This window comes from Neodiprion lecontei, chromosome 3, assembly GCF_021901455.1.
Source record: "Neodiprion lecontei isolate iyNeoLeco1 chromosome 3, iyNeoLeco1.1, whole genome shotgun sequence".
Lineage (NCBI taxonomy): Eukaryota > Metazoa > Arthropoda > Insecta > Hymenoptera > Diprionidae > Neodiprion > Neodiprion lecontei.
The window spans coordinates 7,796,785-7,816,337 of NC_060262.1; the positions used below are offsets into that span (position 1 = coordinate 7,796,785).

Sequence of the window (19,553 nt, forward strand, 5' to 3'; positions counted from 1 at the left end):
TAGAATTCTACATTTAATAGATCCATAAGATCGTGCTGTACGTGAATAATGGGTAGAAAGATCGTCCATCGGAGGTCCAAATTTGTTCTCCACAAAATCAGTGAGATTTCTAATGAAGATCTGTGGGGATATCTAGTAAATTTCTACTAGATGTATAACAAGTGGACATTTGAATCTCTAATAGAACTCTAATGTACTTATCATTTTGCTTGAAATGGATGTCTGATAGATATATTGCTTATCCGTCATGGATGTCCATGGTACATCCATTAAAGGTAAATATTCCGTGTGGGTCGTTTCTCCAAAACACTGTTGTAACATTCCAGAGTATCACAACTAGTATTACATGTAGATATTCAAGACAAGGACTAATCTAGTCGGAAGAGACGTGCCGAATACAATCATACTCGAACTTCGCTTACAGGTAAGTTCGTCATATCATTTAATTGTATTTATTGCCTCTTCCTAGAGCCCAAAGTTTCGACGATTAAAGCCTATTATTATGGCAGACACGTTTGTTTCCACATTTGGTTCAAACAAATAGTATCAGAATGCTACTGGATGATTTGATTAAGAGTAGTTCTTATGGGTACCTACTATTTACAAATCATATAAATTTTTTGCATAAATTTGTACATCAAGAAACACAAAGTGCAGCGATTCTAGACTTTGTGATACTAGACTGGTACTTTAATACAGCTATGCCAAACTCCTAATAGTAATCAGTGGTGTAACTATACCGTTCGAGGCCGGTGGCAAATGAATCGAATGGGGCCCTCTCCCACCCAATATAAAGAAGCTCAACTCACGTTAAAGTTTCTTTTATGTTATAATAAATCACTATGTAAAGTAGGCAGATAAAACGCTATTATAATTAGTTAATTTCACTCGGCACTAGCCGTTGTCACAGGAATGGTTAAAAATAACAGAAATGCAGTGCACACTTCAGGAAAGCTTGAATAAATAAAATTATTCTTCATGATTGATAAATCAGCAAAGTCTCCTATAGAAGATGACGTTTCCATTTCTTGTCTAAAAGCGGATCAAAAACTGAAAATTTCCTTGGCAAAGGAGATGAATATGTCTTTTTTTAATATAAATCGACAAATACTAAAGCCTTTTCCAATAAATCGGTATCATTTAAATTTTGCAAATTGGAAACAATTTCATTCATTTCAAGGAAACGCGATCTCAGTTAATGACGATGTATAATACACGATAGAATATGTTCACTTTAAACAAGCTTTCAGGATCTTAGAGACGTTCATCCTCGCAAATTCCATCAAAATGACGTTTCATCTTTCTCTGACGTCAGATTTTGATATACTATTTGCTTGCGTTTTTAAATCTCTACATTCATTTTGATACTTTTCAAGGTATTCCAGGTAGACTTGCAAGCGCTTCGAGACATTTCAAAGATCGATGGCTTTAGATTGAAGTGCTTCAGAGGCCGCATTGATGGTCTGTAAAACTAACAAGAAAACTTCATTTTCTGCAACTGCAGCGCTGCGTTTAAAAGTGGCGAGGATTTTATTACCTACCGGATACGTTCTGAAATTGACAAGATATCTTTGCCAACAAATGCATTAAAATTTTGATTCATTTTTGTGTTTAACTCATGTATGCACGTAGGTAACTTAAATTAATTAAAGATAAAACTAATTAATTTTACTAAATATTGTAATAATAAATGTTAGAGGGTCCTCCTGTGCTCACTGGGGCCCGTGGCATTTTGCCCGTTACGCCACTGATAGACATTCAACCCGTATTTTTTAAAAATCAGAATTAGACGACTTTACCCATGACCCAGAATATAAATGATTCGTCTTCTGTTTTTTTGTACAAAAGATGAGTGGCAATGTATCGCGCTCTATTTTATTTTATTTATATTATTAATTTCATTAGCTTCGGTTTAAAATTTTCTAATTGTTAATTTGGTAATCTGAATATTTTACCACTTTATTTTTTCAAGTTTTCAAAAGCATGAAAATTTACTTTGCCTTTCCACGAGGTGGATGAAATACCTGCACACTGCAGTTAGCTAAGATTAAGAGCGAAGCACAACAGCAGTTTACGTACTTTAACTACTAGCAGGATTGCAGTTTGATTGTCTTTGCCTATTTGGAATAAATATTTACTTTGAAATAGTTAAAAGATATGGCTCATAAATTCTTATAAATTGTTAATGCTTTGGAGCTTCATCTTTTATAGGTTGAAAATTCCTCATATAATGATTCACCTGGGTCGTTGGGACATCTATTTAATACTCGAATGAAAATGGGTCATAATACTTGGTGCGTCAAGAAATCAGTATGGAATACTATAGCATACAGATGAAATGAATTTTTATTAGTTTTAAACTTATTAATTGCAGCTGTATGCCATCACGTTGACAAAGCTAAGTAGATAGCGCGTAGATAAGTTGATTCTAACTTTTCTCAAGTGTCAATTTGTTTTCACGAGAAATGAGCGAAGATAAACCTTGCCCTTTGTCGGTAATGTACGTATATTATGAATATGGTTTTGCCATTGAAAAAAGTGTAAAACTAGTTATCTTGTATAATTTTTTATTGTACATACCTATATCAGAATATAGAAGAAAGTTGAAAGTAATAGTTATGATACTCGCAAGGTATTTCTCGATCTTGTAAGTGAATAAAATCATGGCCCTGTATTCTCTTGTAACTTTAACATTTCGGTGATAAGTGGTGTTTTCTGTGTAAAGCAGTGACCTGATTAAGCAGTGACATTCAATAAGCTATCTGATTCAGTTCGAACAATACAAAAAAGTCCCAGTTCAACTTCAAAATTCATTATAACAACACATTAAATTCCCCTTGAATATTTTTTCAGTTTTTACTTGAGGTTTCACAAGAATTAAGAACCCAAAGTCTACTATCATGGAAAATTCTGACGTCATTTTAAATACGACATAGTGAGACTATATTCCTGAAACAAGAACGATTGTGCAACTGACAATTGACGACGCCATACAATTAAAATACAGGGTGAATCTGTGTGAATTTCATGGCATCAGTTCATACAACAAAACTGACCCAACATAGATATCGTCAGAATTTACCTGTATATTATTTACTTTACTTTCTGGCCTGTGTCTGAATATTCAGTGCTGTACAATCGGGTAGTTCACTCCATTTACCATCGCTTTTGCACGTTATCTTGCCTTTTATTATTTGATCAGGGCAAATGTAAGTGAGTTGAGCTTCATACAGGTAAGATGGACCCAAAATTTCAACACCAGGAGGTATGGCAGGCTTTCCACAAGTTATTCCTAGAAAAACGAAAATTATAATCCAATACATCCCTAGTATGCAAGACTGCAGTGAATTATTTAGAGAATTTTGTTATTCATCTTTTTGTTGCATCGAACACTCTCAAAACATTTACTGTAACGTTCGACTACTGTAAATTTTTCATTGTAATTGTCGACTAGCAAATTGTAAGATGAGTTCAGTTCCAAATTTCACTTACTAGAACACCTCCCGCTCATCCTGGACCATTTTCCGCTTGCCAAACATCGCGCATTTCCACGACCATACATTTTATAGCCAGAAACGCACCGGTACGAAACCATATTACCAGAAACATAGCCGCTAATTTCAGCACTGCTATCGTTAAGAACTGTATTACGAGGGATTGGTGGTTTTCCACATGTTACTGCTGAAAAAAAATAAGAGCCATACATGCATGGTACTAACGTTTTAATGGCATTAGTGATTAAAGCTTATCGCCCTGTTTCTTTTTCTGTTTTCTTTAAACGACTTACATTCGCAATTAGGTATTGGCGACCATGTGCCATCCGAAAGACATTTTGCGCTTTCACCACCTGCAAGCATGTGCCCGTTGCGACATTTGAACATAACAGAATCACCCACCTTTATCACACTGCTATTAGTAATATCGTCAACTATATATCCGTTTCTTGGTGTCTGAAAATCAGTTCAAATGCAATACTTTCTGTAGTCATTTGTCCGTTACTAAAATGATTCTATGGCCAACATAGTTTAAATTTGTCCACCTGGGATTTGAGTTTCATTTCCTATACCTTTGGTAAACCACAAACAGTTTCTCGACAGAGTGTTTCCTTTTTCTCATCCACCATCCGTTGAAAATCCTCGTTGCTCATCTCTTTATACATAATTTCCCACACACCGTTTTCATTGCATTTCCATGTAACATTTCTCAAAATCCTGTTTATTCCAATACCATCAAAATGAATCTTGGTGTAATTTACACACGTCAAACTTATCGTGTCACCAAAAACATTTCCTGTATTCTTGAATATGAAGTTCTGCAGAGTCCCTCGAATGTATTTGTTTGCCCGAAAAATGTCCACAATACTTTGGTTTTTAATATTCATCTCTATTTCACCATCAAATGTTATTTCTTCCCTATTTGTACTTAGCACATTGATTATTGGATGATTTTCTACGTTGCATTCCCGAGGTTCACAATTCGATGCATCAGGAGACCACGTTTCGTTATTTGTACATTGCCTAATCGAAGCACCGATTAGTTTGTATCCTTTGTTGCATGTTATTGAAATCCGTGCTCCAAGTATGAAAGAAGCGTTGGACTCGATTTGAAAATCTTCAGGCATGGTATTATTCTTTGTCATATTACTTTGGGAATCTGAAGAGTTTGGTTTGTCAGTAAAAACAGGTATGTCAAAATGGCCATGAAAATCAGGCAAAGGTTCAGTACTTATAGGTACCAATCTGTTTACGAATGTTAAATTCCCAAAAGTGCCATAACCTGAATTTTCTGCCATACTATTATTGCTGGTCAAAAGGTAATATTTTCCATTTTTAATCGGCTCTGGTCTTAGACAACGCAGCGGAACACAACTAGGGACCAAACCATTCCACGATCCATTATTAGTGCATTGAATTCGAAATTCTGCAATCATATTGTGATTGCCAAAAAATTTGAAACCCTGGCGACATGAAAAGCCAACAATATCACCATAAAAATAGCCAGATACCAAGGATGCACTGTCCTCCGATAAGTTGTCACGTTGAGAGTTTAGAAAACTTTCTGCTGGTAAAATTTCTACACCAGTCGAAATATTAGATGCTATGAACGCATTTTCCATCCTGATAAAATAATAATGCAAGTACTAGATTTTTATGTCTGCCTGATAATTTTGTGTATATTCTGCACCATGAAAACATAATTAACTTACAATTCCGGTGGAGGGCAGCCAAACGCGATGCATTTAGGTACAGCGTTGTCCCACTCTCCGTTTTCCATACAAGTTAAATACATATTTCCAAGCACGCGAAAGCCAGGATTACATATAAATGCCAATTGTTGTCCAACCTGTTGCAGGATTCGTAAATTTTAGTAATACAGATGCACAGAAAGTACAGAATGCAACATTTATACCTGCAATATGGATGTGTCATTTCGCTCATGATCTTCGATCAGGTATTCGATGTCACCGTTGTCTGGGGCGAGTAAATTTTTGCATGTTTTACCTATTACAAACATATAAATTCTACATTATTTCATACCGCGATTACAATTTAAGTATTTTAAATTACTGGTAACGATATTCTAACTTTAAACAAACTCATGAAACCTAACAGTGATGAATTAAGTTAACCGTCACTTCAGGAACGGAAAGAGGGATTATTTTTGCACACTTGACCTTCTTAAACTTCCCAAAATGTATTTATTATTGAATGGACAGTTTTGTGTTCAATTATCAATTTTCAAGTTGAAATTATGATTGTCTGGCAGATACTTTTCATGAAAACTTGCCTTTCAATCGAATTTTCTTTAGATCTACGAAGACAAATTCCTAAAAATTTTCAAAGGTAATAGCAATTCTAAAATATTTATCACAACTTCTGTTTTGGTAGTCAATTTTCTTAACTTCAAGGACAAGCAATGCCAAATAGAGAATCGGAAGTGGGAAAAACACATATAAATATTTCTTAGCACATGTATGAAACATTCTTACTGATGCATAAAGGCTGCACACCGCTCCATTTTCCATGAGCCGTACAAATTCGATTTGGATTTCCTCTTAATGTCGAACGTTTTTTACACGAGTAATGAATTTGGTCACCGTAACTGTAAGATCTCCCATGTACCTGACCTCTCGGAAAATATCCAGGAAAACCACATTTCACTTCTGAAAATTCGTTGAATCGATTTCTTTAATCAACAATTAATTGCAGACTGAATAACGTAAATCTTTAATGATTGTAGATAAGAGTTTACTTATGCAAGCAAGAAAACTTTCCACTATGTAATTCTCACTTGTGCATGTTGGAGTAGAGTAACCTTCCCATTGTCCTTGTTTTAAACACCTCCTGGTGAGCACTGCACTTTCTTTTTTACCAAATTTGACTAGGTACCCTTTTTCACACGTATAGACTATCTCCGAAGCATCGTAATTTACTTCTATTTGTCCTTTGAATGGAGCTTTAGGTAATGAGCAAGCGTGACAGAAGCTGCTATTCTGAATCTAATAAATTGCAACAATTCATTCGACGGTAATAAAAATATTTCGGTAAGAAAATGTTGACTAGAAATAAACACATGTCTCAATCATGATGTTATTTGACAAAATTACAATGATATGTCAAAAAATTGATGGTCAAGCACATATCATATACGAATAATTTATGGCACAGACTTCATCCAATATTACCATCATTAAATACCATAAACGCACACGAAAGGAATGACTTTAAAGAAGGTTTACCTCAATGTTACCACGAACATATTGTTGAAGCTGAGCCCAACTGTACAACGAACCGTGATAAGTTTCGCATTGCTGACTTAACTTTTTTATGACATCGCCATTCAAAACTTCGTCCCATATATCTAACGAGCTCAGCTTTCCCAGCAATGATTCCGATTCGGAAAAGCCACCACCCATACGATCTTGTTCTTGTCCAATGACCAGAGTGCCATTTCCTAATTGAACAAATGGTACAAAGACCGCAGGTTATCTCTGTAGTATCATTATCCTCAATAATCGTTCATACGTTTGCTCTTATTACCTTCAATTAGCGTTTCACTTGCCAATTGAGTACCATTTTCTCTAACTATACCATCCACAAACACCTGCCAAAATCCAAAGACATTTTCCCAAGTAACACACACAAAATGCCAGTAGCCGTCATTGGCAGTAATGTCAGTGACAACTCTGTTCCCATTGATGTAAATAACGAACCTATAAAACAATAGAATTGATCTATTATTAGGCAATAAAATCGGATCTGTTGGGTCTGTTTGCTGCTGATATTTCCGTTGAACAAAAAACGAAATTTTCTTTGTCTGTTGTAATGCTCACCCATTGTAATCTGTCAGTGTAAGAGCATTGTCGTGAAGTCGCGTAGCGTAGGAAAGGACCGTACCATAGTTGACCGTATCTAACGATTGAAGCCACAAACAAACAGTAAACTGAAACAAATCTCAGTTAGGTTCACATACTGCGTGTAATTATTTTTTCACTACTCACTTGCGATAGATTTTTGTTTGGTCCGCTCAGCATCACGTAATCTGTGGTCCCAGACTTGGGAAAGTACATCGTATACCGTGATGATAATTCTGTAAACATTCAACAGTTTTTCAATACGAGTTTCCGCATCAGAAAACCACAAGGATATGAATTGAAATAGTGACTAAATCTAAGATCGCAACAACATTAGTTTGCAATAAACATATCGTCACGTTTAACTTTACAAAAATTTGGGGCATTATTCTTGATAACATTAAAATTTATTTCACAGCAAATATTTCCAACTCTTTTTTACACACCATTTTCACACTTGGATCCATTAAATTCTTTTCGACATTCGCAACTAAAATTCGAGAAATTGTTCATGCATGTTCCGTTGTTCATACAAAGCAAATCTTTACAGTGATTCACATGTGTAGTGCAATCGATTCCTGTATAACCCTCTGGACATTCGCACCTGGAATGAGGAATGAGACATTGCGAATTATAAAATTCGAGCAGATGTTTGTTCAAAAATTCTCCAGACATAGCTTTAAAACGGTTTACAACTAATTTTAAATCATTTGCAGAAATTAAAAGTAACTTGAAGAAATCTTTGATACTTGACTATTAATATTAGTTCTCTTTATAAGATTGATGCGAACCAAACATGCGAACCTGTAACTTTTTTTGGTTGCATTTAATTCCTCGATATTAACGCAGACAGCGTTTTGGTGGCAGGGTAACCAATCACAAGGAAGCCGGCTACAACGACGTCCTAAGAAGCCCGGTTTGCAGATGCATTGCCACGTTCCATTAATGATATGACATTTTGATCCAGATTCACAGATCGATGTTTTGCAATGGTCAATCACTACTTCGCAATTATCACCTTGAGCATGGAATTTGGGAATATTGTCATAATTACAATCGATCACAGTATACCTTCAGAAGAGGCTTTTATTATATTCGAAATTGAAACAATTTCAAGGAGGATCAAACAATTACTTGTCGATTCATCAAGTGAAATAAAAACGTAAGTAACAAAAAAAAACCAAAGTTAAAATAAGGTCGTTAATTCGTCCAATGCTCGTTTGTAAATATAATGATAGAAATGAAAGTGATAGTTGGTGTAATGTATATGAAAACTGGTATTCACCTTCGAATCCATTTTTGCAAATACACTTGTAATCCACCTCTGTACTAATACACGATCCTCCATTCCGGCATGGATTTGTGGAGCACTCGTCGATATAAGTCTGAGAAGTGGAAATTATGAAAAGTTGAAAGCAAATACCACAACTTTGAGAAATGTATTCCTAGATTTTTGAATTACTTCCATGTTCCGTACCTCACAATTGATTCCTGTAAAGCCGCTCTTGCACAGGCATTTATGTTCTACTGAATTTTTAATGCCATCTAAAGCAATACATTGCCCTTCGTTCAAGCAAGGCAAAGAATCGCATGGATTTGGACGAATCTCGCATTTGGAACCTGGAAATAGTATAATCGACCGAATATGTTACCCAGTAAACCAAAACGAATTGAAATGATTCGTGTCAGTCAAAAACGAAATTGCCACGAATTAAAACAAATTGAATAGAATTAAAAGACCTGTGTGCCAATTCTTTTGAATTCCATTTGATTTGTTTTAATTCCGTTTTGGACATGCTCAATTCGTGTTGATTTACTGGCTAGTCGGTGTAAAAACAAATAAATCAATATAATTGATCCTCACCAATAAAATCTCCAATACATTCACACTTGAAGTCACTACCGACTGGCACACATTTTCCTCCATTATGACAAGGGTTTTTATGACAAGGATCCTTGTCAGCATGATCAATGACAAGACATTCGTCAATGCTATAAGATCCACGATTGTACGTTGTTGTATTTGCTGGGCAAGGTATGCATTTCAACTGAGCATAATCAGGTTGATAAAAGCCTTTTGCACAAGTGACACATGGCTCGAAGGCAAGGGTCGATTTGTGGTGCCTTTTCCGTCGAGAATAATAACCAGGACGACAAAAATCTATAGTGAATAACCAGACGTTGCAAGTACGCTAAAATAAATTCTAAGAAATTATGTAAAGTAATTTGTTAATTTTTCAATCAAATGACTCACTTAAACAGTCCGACGTGCGTTTGGAATGCTTTTTTCTTGTTGAAGTGTGTTCCGGACATTTCTTACAGGTGCTAGATCCAACGTCCTCTTGATATTCTCCCAACGGACAGGACTGACAACGATTCTTCGTTGTATTATGGAATGTACCACTTGGACATTTTACTGAAATGAATATCGTGAGGTGTGATTTATAGTATAATATAAGCAAAACCGTCTTATGAAGAATCTAATCGCCGTAAGGAAACCATTTGCTCACCACAACGGTGCTTCTTCAGGACGCTACCAGTGGAGCAGAGTTCTTTAGGTTCTTCGAATATTACATAAAGACGTAGAACTTGTTTGCTGATTTCCTGTAGGCTTGTTTTATTGTCGAGAAGACTTAAATAACCACCTTTCATCATTGCTTCTATTTTCTTTTTCAACTGAATAATTTCTTGGTTTGAATTGTTTCCAGTATCATCAATCATTTTTCCTGAAACAAAAAGATTGTCAAGCCACAAAAAAAATCGTATTTTACCCTACTTCTATTTTTACCTCAATATAATCCCTACCGCAAATGCTCATATAATAAATCATAAGATGTTATGATGGAAATCAGCATGTAATAAATTATATGATTTCAGACATTGTCATATTCAGTAGGGATAGCATTAATAGTACATGATCGTAATAACCCAACAAATTAATACTGAATCTTTACCAATAATTTTATACTTCAATTCAATTTTGTCCCATTTAACTTCAGATTTTGTATGGTTTTTCGAAGAATTTGAACCTCTCCTAACAGCAATTTTGTCACTGTGAGGAAAACGTTTAACACTTCTTCTTAGTTTACGAGTCGACGTATTTAGAATGGTATTCGAAGCATTGCTGTCTTCATCCATTCCACCATTGCAATCGAACGCAGATTGAGAAATGTTACATTGTACTTCATCGTCACACACCTGTTTCAATTGTGATTCCAAGCCAGCTTTGATGTTCTGACTTAGCTGATAAACAAAATTACACTACTAAAAATCTTACACAGAGGTACATTTTCAATTAGTGTATATATATATATATTTAAGTCTTCTTATCCAAAGACAACAATCACATACTGCTTCATCAGAGTTCACTTACTGAATTCAGAGCTGTCGGATCATTGCAGTTAGAAGTATTTGTATCCAATACGACAGTCAGATCTTGAGATATGGCATAGGGTACTTGCGTCACTGAAAGTATTTTGAGAATTCAACGTTATTGATTACTTTCCTGCCAGCAAAAGTTTTCATAACTTAGAAAACGATTTTCAAATTATCTTGATTGCAAAAGATCAAATAATTTTCATCAAGCTTCTGCATATCAGCATCCTAATAAATCTACATACTAACCAGAACAATCAGGAAACACCTCGTTATTCCATGAATGATTGCCATTGTTACAAGTCAAAGTTACATTCTCATCATCTATGTATGAAGCTGTTTCAGGTAATACAAAACCGTAGCCTTCAGCGCATACCACAACGCACCGAATCCCTTCCTGCAGAACGGAGCAATCGCTGTGCCCATTTGTTGGAGATGGAACGTTTTCACATGCATCTAAATTGGAATTCGCGCAAAAATGGTAACCAATATTTAGCATTGAGATGAACAATTGAATTAAGACATTGACTCAAATAACCAGCTTAATTTACGTAGAATATAGTATCAATTGATAATTAGCAATGAATTTCACAATCTGTAACGGAAAGTTCAATCCTTAAAAAATTATTAAGTATTTCTTGATTTATGTGATACTACCATTTAAACTTTCAATTCAATGGCTGTGGGTATATAAATTAGATTTACCTTCTACAGTGATATTAAATGTGCAAGTTCTCGTATTATTAGCCTTGTCTGTTGCATTGTACACGATTTGAGTTGTCCCGAGATTGAAAATCTCTGTTCCAGGTGTGTGACTTTTACTAATCTCCAGAGGATGTCCAGAGTTGTCATAAAATACAGGCTCGTCCCAAGTAATATTTATTGCCATCGACTTGTTCTCAAGTAGAAAAATAGGAGGATCAACGCAGTTTTCAACAGTGGGTGGTTCCTTGTCTGTAAAATATCTGATTACGCATTTGAACAGAAAACAAAATGCATTATTGGTTAATGTTAGAACAATATACCAGATTTTTACCTATAACAGTAGCACTGAATTTGCATTCTGCCCTATTTTTACTGGCATCTTGCGCTATGTACGTAACCACATGAGTTCCGATTCCAAATTTCCATGGTGCTTCAACAGCTGGCTCGGTCCAAACCATGGGGGCAGCCTTGGCATTATCAATTGCTAATGGCTTCGTCCAGTTGACCATGGAATAGTTTTTGCCTGACAAAGTCTCAACGGTGATGTTCGAAGGACAAGTTATATTTGGGGGAGTGCTATCTATCGGAATCAAAACACATTATGTCACAATTAGTGAAATGTAATTGAGTATCTCGATTGATGACAAATATTTTCAATATCGATCCACCCGAAATCAATTCTCAGAGAAACATCTGACGAAAGTGGAAAAAACGAAACTAATAAAATTTCTTCTAATACAAGATCCAGTTCTTCAAGTTTCCCAGCTCCCCCATATATTCTATTTGCTCACCTATACATTGGGTCACATTGTGACGATGCAACCAGGAGCCAGTGAGTCCAGTACAGACTTTGTTCTCTGGACCCGTGCGAGTGAAGCCTTCTTTGCATCGAATGGTACATTTTGTGGCAAAAGGCAGTTTATTGTACCCTGTGCACTGTGGCGGAATTATTTCACCATTTGGCACAGATCTCAGGGGGTGACATTTGATTGCTGTTTTAGAAACCAATATAAGTTTATCATTATGATTATTAACAGCACACAAATTAAATAATACCTGAGGCGTAATGTTTATCATTTGTTTTCCAAGAGAACTAGGAAACTGATCACGATGAACTATATAATGATAAACTTACGTCGGCAAGATACCCTAAGGCCATCCCATCTTGACAGAGGCAAACAATTTCTGGCTCTGCTTCCACGCAGCTGATAGCCGATATCACATTTGTATTCACAATGAGTGTCTATTGGATATGCAGAGAGGCCAGCATTTATCACCTGATGATCATCCTCGTGCTCACACCGTATTTTTCCATGCGGCGGTGCTTGTAGTGCCGGGCATGTTTTTACTGGAACGTTATTTTGATAGTGCATACAATCTGGTCAAACCATTTTGAATTTGGCAATTCCAGAGTTGTTTGGGAAACAACAAAATCTTCGATACATTAGATTACACCTAAAAATTATCGATGGCCAAGAGAATACTTTATTTCTTGACGATAGTGCAACGTGTACTTTGATATAAATATATCTCAACTGTTATGCAAAAATAATCCCGATAGTTAAAGTACATGCTTGAGTGCTCAGTAATTGAAATATAATACTCAAATGAATTTCTATAAATAATCTAGAAAATTCTACTGAACACTTTGAGTGCACGTTATTCCACTTATATTTAGTAGTAGTAGTAGTAGTATTCACTAAATATCTTTCAACAAATAAATTAATTTTACAGTTTTAGGAGCCACTAATGTTAAGCTCATAATTATTTTCTTACGTGTTTAGTGAAATTACAAATACACATTTTATCGAAAGAAATGTTATTTTTGGTTTAGTGAGAAACGAAGTTTTACTTACAAAGACACTGTGGTTGAGTACCAGACCACGCACCACTGTTAAGACAAAGTCGAATGCTGTCGCCGGTTAGATGAAAACCAATTTTACAACGAACTCCGCACGCAGCATTAACAACATTGTTACAGGCACTTGCTTTCACTAAATACCCATTTTCTGGCACTTTTAGTTTGGGGCAAGTTATGGCTGTAAATAATATATGGAATATTTTTAACAAGAAATTGCCTTCCTACGCGATCATTGTGTAATTCGAAGTGATGACAATATATTTTTCAACCTCTTCAGTTATGGAAACTATAAAAAGTGTTTTTAAAAAGCAGTGAACTTCAAACTATAAATTTTATAAGAACAGACACTCCAAAGAGTCTGATGGAAATCAGGAAGATATTTCAGATAGTTTCATCTACATACTTTCTCAAATGAATGGGGAATTACCTGACTACTAATTTTCATATATTTCATATATTGTCAAAAAAGCTTAGAACACCAAAGTGATTTTTATATCATGAGTAGGCTTGATGATCCTCTATTGAAGAGGATCCGTCTTATAATTACAAACTTAAGTTCAAATGGAACTTTTTGGAATCAAAGACGGGATTGTAAATGAAGTGAACACATGCATTATCTGTTGATACATAGTATTATATGTTCGTTAACACCAAATATGTAGAAAAAACATTGCATTTATTTTGTCATTTCAACTGTTATATCGACCAAGTTTCACAACCCTAATATGTCATTAATTATTATCTAATCTGCGCGAATTATTTTCTACTCAGAAGCACAATAAACATCAATCAAAATGATGAATTTTCGAAGTAAAAAATCTATCGATTTTGTGGCAGCTTCTAAAAATTTTGAGGAAAGCGTTAATCAAACCAAAAGAATTCACGATAGTTGGTTTAGAAGATATGGATGGCTGCTCAATGAATACGAGTAAGTAAGATGCAGACGATGCAGACTGTATAGTTCGATTAGCTACATGAGAAGAATATTTGACAAATTGTACTTATACTCGCAAAAGATGACAATTAAACTCAAGACACATACAAATAACACGTAAATCAAATTTGATTTTAACGTTTAACGTCAGTTGACACGCTTTTTGTTTGATGAATTAAATGGTACACAGCTAAGCGATATAGTTGGAAAGCAAACTTATAAATTTGAAGACAGATTCTTGAAGAAGGAAAAGAACTATGCAGAGAACGAAAAGGAGAACTGAAAATTCCAGAATCCAAAAAGAATGAGAGAACTTGTCTACCTTATCCTGAAACAACTAGTGGTCAAGTAGGTGGAAATGTCGAATCTGAATATATCAAGCTAATATTGCATTATTTACAACAGTGTTCATCAAAACAGTTATCAAATTACCCTACTGTTTCCTACATGCAAGGTTTTGTGGAATACTACCAAAGTGACTGCATAATGAACTGACTTTAATTATAGTGTCTATGGTAAATGGTATCCTAACTTGTAGAACTCAAACCAAATATCATGGACACCATTTTCGTGCATTTCTATGATTGTGATTTATGAATGTATAATTTCGAAAAATTTTCATCGGATCAATGTAGTAAACATTTACGACTTGATGTTTAATACTGTCGTTTTACATCTTATATTTTGTTACAGTATGGATGGCTCGCAGCAAAACAGGATTTTAAATTGGAAAAATATGGTTCGTACATGTTTACATATCCTATCGAAGAGCCGGTTTTAATACCAGGAGACTTTCCCACTATTGCAGCTGGCAAGGGTTTCATTTGAAAGCTTATATTGCAGTTACAGTGCTATGAATAAACTACTACTTGTAAAATACATCTATACACTTTTCCCACAGAATTGCCACAAAAAATAAATCCTTTATCAACAAATTCAACTGACCTTCACATTTATTTCCATTGGTAGTAAACCCGGCTGCACAAACACAATCAGCTGAACTAATCGCAGGGCTCTTGATAGTAACGTGATTCAAGTCTGGGCAAGGAATACAGGCTGCATTGGAATCTCCTGGGATATTCCCAGGACCGAATGTTCCATTCGGACAAACTGTAGGTAATGAAATCCACAAATAAATCCAATGAAAATGCTGCGGCGAAGAATTATGTGCGAAGCGATACGATGTGAAAATGTAACTGGATACCAACGTTGACAGGAACCATAAAATCCAGATCCAAAATAACCCGGGTGGCATAAGCAGGCGTAGTGACCAGTGGCTGTTCCACAAGCACAAGATGCATTCACGTCACAACACTGCGTGTCACCAATTTCGGTCGAATTTTTGGAGCATAGTAAATCACAGTCTTGCAGAAAATTAATCTTAATATACTCGCCCGACTGCAAGTCTGTAAGGTTAATAATTGGTGTTATTCAGGTTAATATCAGCGACAAAATTTATCAGTAAAAATTGGCTATACGAATCACCGTGATGCAATGCTCTACGAGCCAGTGCTTCGAACTCAGGAAAACTGTCCAAGAGGTAGCTGTGAGCGTAGCCAGGTTCACTCGCTATGTCATGTAACTCTCCAATATTTCCTGTTCGAATTCCAAAGGTGAAAACAATGACACCAGCGTTTTTCAATAGAGTGGCAGCTGGCCTAGGGTCTCCTCCATTGCTGAATCCATCCGTTACCAGGAAAACAGCTGTACGGGCTCCGGAGCGACTGTGTTGTAAAATATCCTGCAATTATCGTGTTATTATAGTTGACCGTACGAAGGATATCTATACTATATAAAAAGGATAGTGTTAATTTGCGAGAGCTTTTCTCAATTATTGAATCCTTTACAGAAAATATAAGGTGCTCTTAAAGCTGAATAGCAAAAAAGATGTGATGCAGCACTTGTGCTAAACTAGGAAAACTTTTGCCTCTGTGTTAAAATAAATACAACAAATAAGTATATACTTATACATGATTCAATAAAAACAAATTTCGTACATAGGTATAACTTTTTCCCAGTTATTGGTGATTTCAAAAGGTATATAAAGTACTCGATTGATATTGTTTCGAAAGAAGCCCAGCAACCCTCAATAAGGACATTAATCTGAAAAATCTAAGAAGATCTCTGTTCTTTTTCTGAGATTCTATTAAAATTGGAAAAAAAACTTATATCGATTATTTCGAAAAAAATTGTAAAAATCTTTGTAAATAACACAACTCAGAAAGAAACTTGGCAAATAAATTTTCAATGGTATTTTTTTAACAACTACGAAATAAGTTTAATTAAATTGTTCGCATACTTTACTTATGAAATTTATAAAACCCATACGTTTTCTGAAAACGTGGTGAAATCCCTCGAAATTTCTGAGAATTTGAAATAGTGTTCCAATTTCATGTAAAATTGGAAAGGAAATTTAGGCCTTTCCCACATTTCTGAGATAAATTCCTCCGCCCGAGATACTTTACAGTATTACAGCACAGTTCAGAATATATTTTCGAGGATATGATGTCGTAATTTCCGAATTTGGAAGCGATAATATAATTACTTCAAAATTATCATTAATCATTCTGATGTCTATAGTCAATTCTTGTACTTCTGTATAAGAGGTTTCTGATGCTCAACCGCAATGATTACTCTTAGAGTTATGGGATAGAAAAAAATGACTCATGTGAATTAATGAAAATGAATTAATTCTATGATCCGTTGACTTACTTTTAGATTATTTCTACACTTTTTAATAAGCTACATTGTCATAAGTGATTATAAAGCTTATTAGAACTGTGGTTTGAGGTTGAACGTCAGGATATTAAGTTATAGCTTTTTTCATTGGTTGGACTCAATTGATTGTAACTGCGGTTGTATAACTTAAATTTTTACCAATAAAAACGCCAAAAAATTAGAGTTACTGCTGTAAGTGCACATTGAGTGAACATATAAACTCCCATAACAATCACCGGTTGATTCTTGATGACAACTAAAACAGTAATTCGATTCGAATTGAAGAGGCAAATTAAAAAGTCTGTAGGTGTTCTTTTTTTCAAATAAAATCCACAGATGAAATGCTATGAAGAAAAAACAATTTTTCTCAGTTTATTTAAAATTTTGATTGGCTGACACTTACAACCTTTCAGTTCTCCTCTTCAATTTTACTTACAAGGGCTTCGAGGAGAGCACCTCGGGTGTAAGTTCCACCGCCTGTGTATTCGATGCTTCCGATTTGATGATTGAGCAAATTGCACTTATGATTACCATCTTCGACGCTGGATATTTGATCCACATGTCGTATTACGTTGGTTTTTCCAGCAAAGGTCACAATGGCGACCCGCGTGGCTTCTCTGGCTACGGTAAAATCCGCTAGCAACTTACGAACGAAATTCAACTCACTGCGAAAATTTTCCAAACCAACCGACGCTGACGCATCAACAAGAAAAACCAGTTCCACCTAAAAGAATAAGAATATTATTACAGTTCTAGTCGTTAGTTGTGATTTTTTTAATTATATTTAATTGAAATTTAAATCGCAACTTTCATATGCATTTCATTCTGGTCATATTTTCAGCAATAACGTTATTCAGGGAAAATGTCTTTCTTACTATGCGAGCTAGATATTATATTACCAAAAACAGATTTCACAATAACTGTCCAAAGTAAGACTTATATATACTCGGTAAACTATTTTTCTCATAATTAGTCAAATAATTTTACCAAGTTTGATAATTAGTGATTTTTCTGATGTAAGAATTGTTGACGAAATTATAAATGTTTCGCAAACTATCTGCACCTGGTCGGTTTTATCCCGTAATTGATCTACGTGGATTTTGAGCATTTTCGACAGAACCTCGACTTTCAGTTTAGAAATATGAGGGAAACTTTGTTGTTGAAATGGTTTTTTCCTAAGTCCGCTGTTGAGGAAGTCTGCAGCCGAAGAGTTTGCAGACCAGGCGTCTCGATCCTGATTGGCTGCATGGGTGCCATTGAAATCGTGTAATTCATTCGATTGATGAACTTCGAATGAATAATTACGACAAAATAGGCCGAAAACAGTAAACAATGTGAACAAATTTCTGAGCCTGAATGAAAACATATTCACACGATATGTGGAATATATTTTATATTGCCGCGGAAAGTTTCACGCGGTGAAAACACTTAAGATTTAAACGAATTGACAATTTCGAATTTTCAAACGTTAACTTTCAGCGAGATAATTCACTTCTTATACGAGTGCAAGGAATCATTCTCCTGTGTCTTTTTGTGCCCGTGAAAATTTTAAGGACGATTAAGAACGTATCAATGAAACGAACGCCAAGGCCCGACTGCGTTATATTACTTCAATTAGTATCAAACTCTAAGGCCTGAGTCTAAAAGTCCCGCGGGTGGCTGGCAAAAGGCACAAGAAATGCGTTGAAACAAGGGACACACTGTTCTTGTAATCACACACAGTCCAAGTTCACGTGACAATCTGTGTCTCGCTTTGGACGTATTAAAAGTAAATTTCGTACATGTGTGATACACATAAACATCCATGCATTATGTGTGTATAATAGTACGTATTAAGAGAAGCAGAGAATTACAACTCTCGTTATTATATAATATACATATGGATATCAAGGATCCAGCATCGATTATTATGGTTATTGTATCAACGAATTACGTGAATTATTCATGACTATATTCAACGACATTACATTAAAAGTACACAAAAACTTGTATTATCACAATACCAAATATTTTACGCTATTTGAAGTACGTGTGGAAGAAAAAGGATTTTCTTCATCGTTAGTCTTTCGAGCAAATTTTGAGGCACGGTGATATTAAGTTTTGAAAATATATGATCAGTCAATTACGTGAAGAAAATTACCTCGATTATCAATTTTTTTTGCTAAAAAATAAAAACTACACGAGTGAAAATATTCGCAGGCATTATTTCAATTAATTTGTAAATGAACTTTGACTGGACGGTTATTCATAGGTTGAGATATCAACTCCCAAACTTCATTTGATTCTGATTTCCTCAAAAAAAATTATTACAAAATGCAGAAGACAATGATATCTTCAGGAAAAAGTTTTTGCTGCCACCCAATTCAGTTGCGAAATGTTTACTTCTTCCATGGAAGCAAACAGATAATATATATTTCATATATTTGTAATCGAAAATGTTCCTGGTTAAACTCTGGAGTTGAGAGTAAATTGTTTGTCAGTTATTAATTTTCGACCGAGAACTTTAGTCTTCATTATCCGATACAAACATAAAATCGTATTAAAATTATTACCGAATCAATTTGTGCGTTCTCATTAAAGATATCACGCTAAAGCTGATTAAATAA

General features: G+C 35.1%; 1 protein-coding gene and 1 long non-coding RNA gene across 6 annotated transcripts; one reads left to right on the forward strand and one right to left on the reverse strand.

The window, feature by feature from the left end:
* Positions 1-34: 34 nt before the first annotated feature.
* Positions 35-11,771, forward strand: LOC124293230. The gene is made up of 5 exons (XR_006903145.1): positions 35-275; positions 353-424; positions 8,322-8,516; positions 11,066-11,210; positions 11,537-11,771. It is a non-coding gene; the product is annotated as an uncharacterized LOC124293230 (long non-coding RNA).
* On the reverse strand, positions 2,551-18,811 carry LOC107217547 (sushi, von Willebrand factor type A, EGF and pentraxin domain-containing protein 1-like). Of its 5 annotated transcripts, none has more exons than XM_046733271.1 (33): positions 18,011-18,645; positions 17,384-17,671; positions 15,715-15,970; positions 15,438-15,635; positions 15,175-15,339; positions 13,291-13,473; positions 12,570-12,782; positions 12,226-12,426; positions 11,766-12,014; positions 11,435-11,683; positions 10,979-11,185; positions 10,728-10,819; positions 10,309-10,597; positions 9,865-10,080; positions 9,609-9,770; positions 9,219-9,515; positions 8,832-8,974; positions 8,640-8,739; positions 8,159-8,372; positions 7,801-7,958; positions 7,502-7,590; positions 7,334-7,443; positions 7,041-7,213; positions 6,740-6,954; positions 6,292-6,499; positions 5,990-6,163; positions 5,410-5,501; positions 5,207-5,343; positions 4,777-5,117; positions 4,067-4,653; positions 3,788-3,950; positions 3,493-3,681; positions 2,551-3,292 (listed from the first exon to the last, which is right to left on the reverse strand). In XM_046733271.1, exons 1-33 carry the CDS (start codon positions 18,311-18,313, stop codon positions 3,099-3,101), a joined length of 6,855 nt encoding a protein of 2,284 aa, XP_046589227.1. In that variant the 5' UTR covers positions 18,314-18,645; the 3' UTR covers positions 2,551-3,098. The 5 variants fall into 5 exon arrangements, with proteins under 5 accessions (XP_046589227.1, XP_046589225.1, XP_046589226.1 ...); XM_046733269.1 differs by having other exon boundaries at positions 2,551-2,949; positions 3,083-3,292; positions 4,067-5,117; XM_046733270.1 differs by having other exon boundaries at positions 3,493-3,678; positions 4,067-5,117; positions 18,011-18,646.
* Positions 18,812-19,553: the final 742 nt, after the last annotated feature.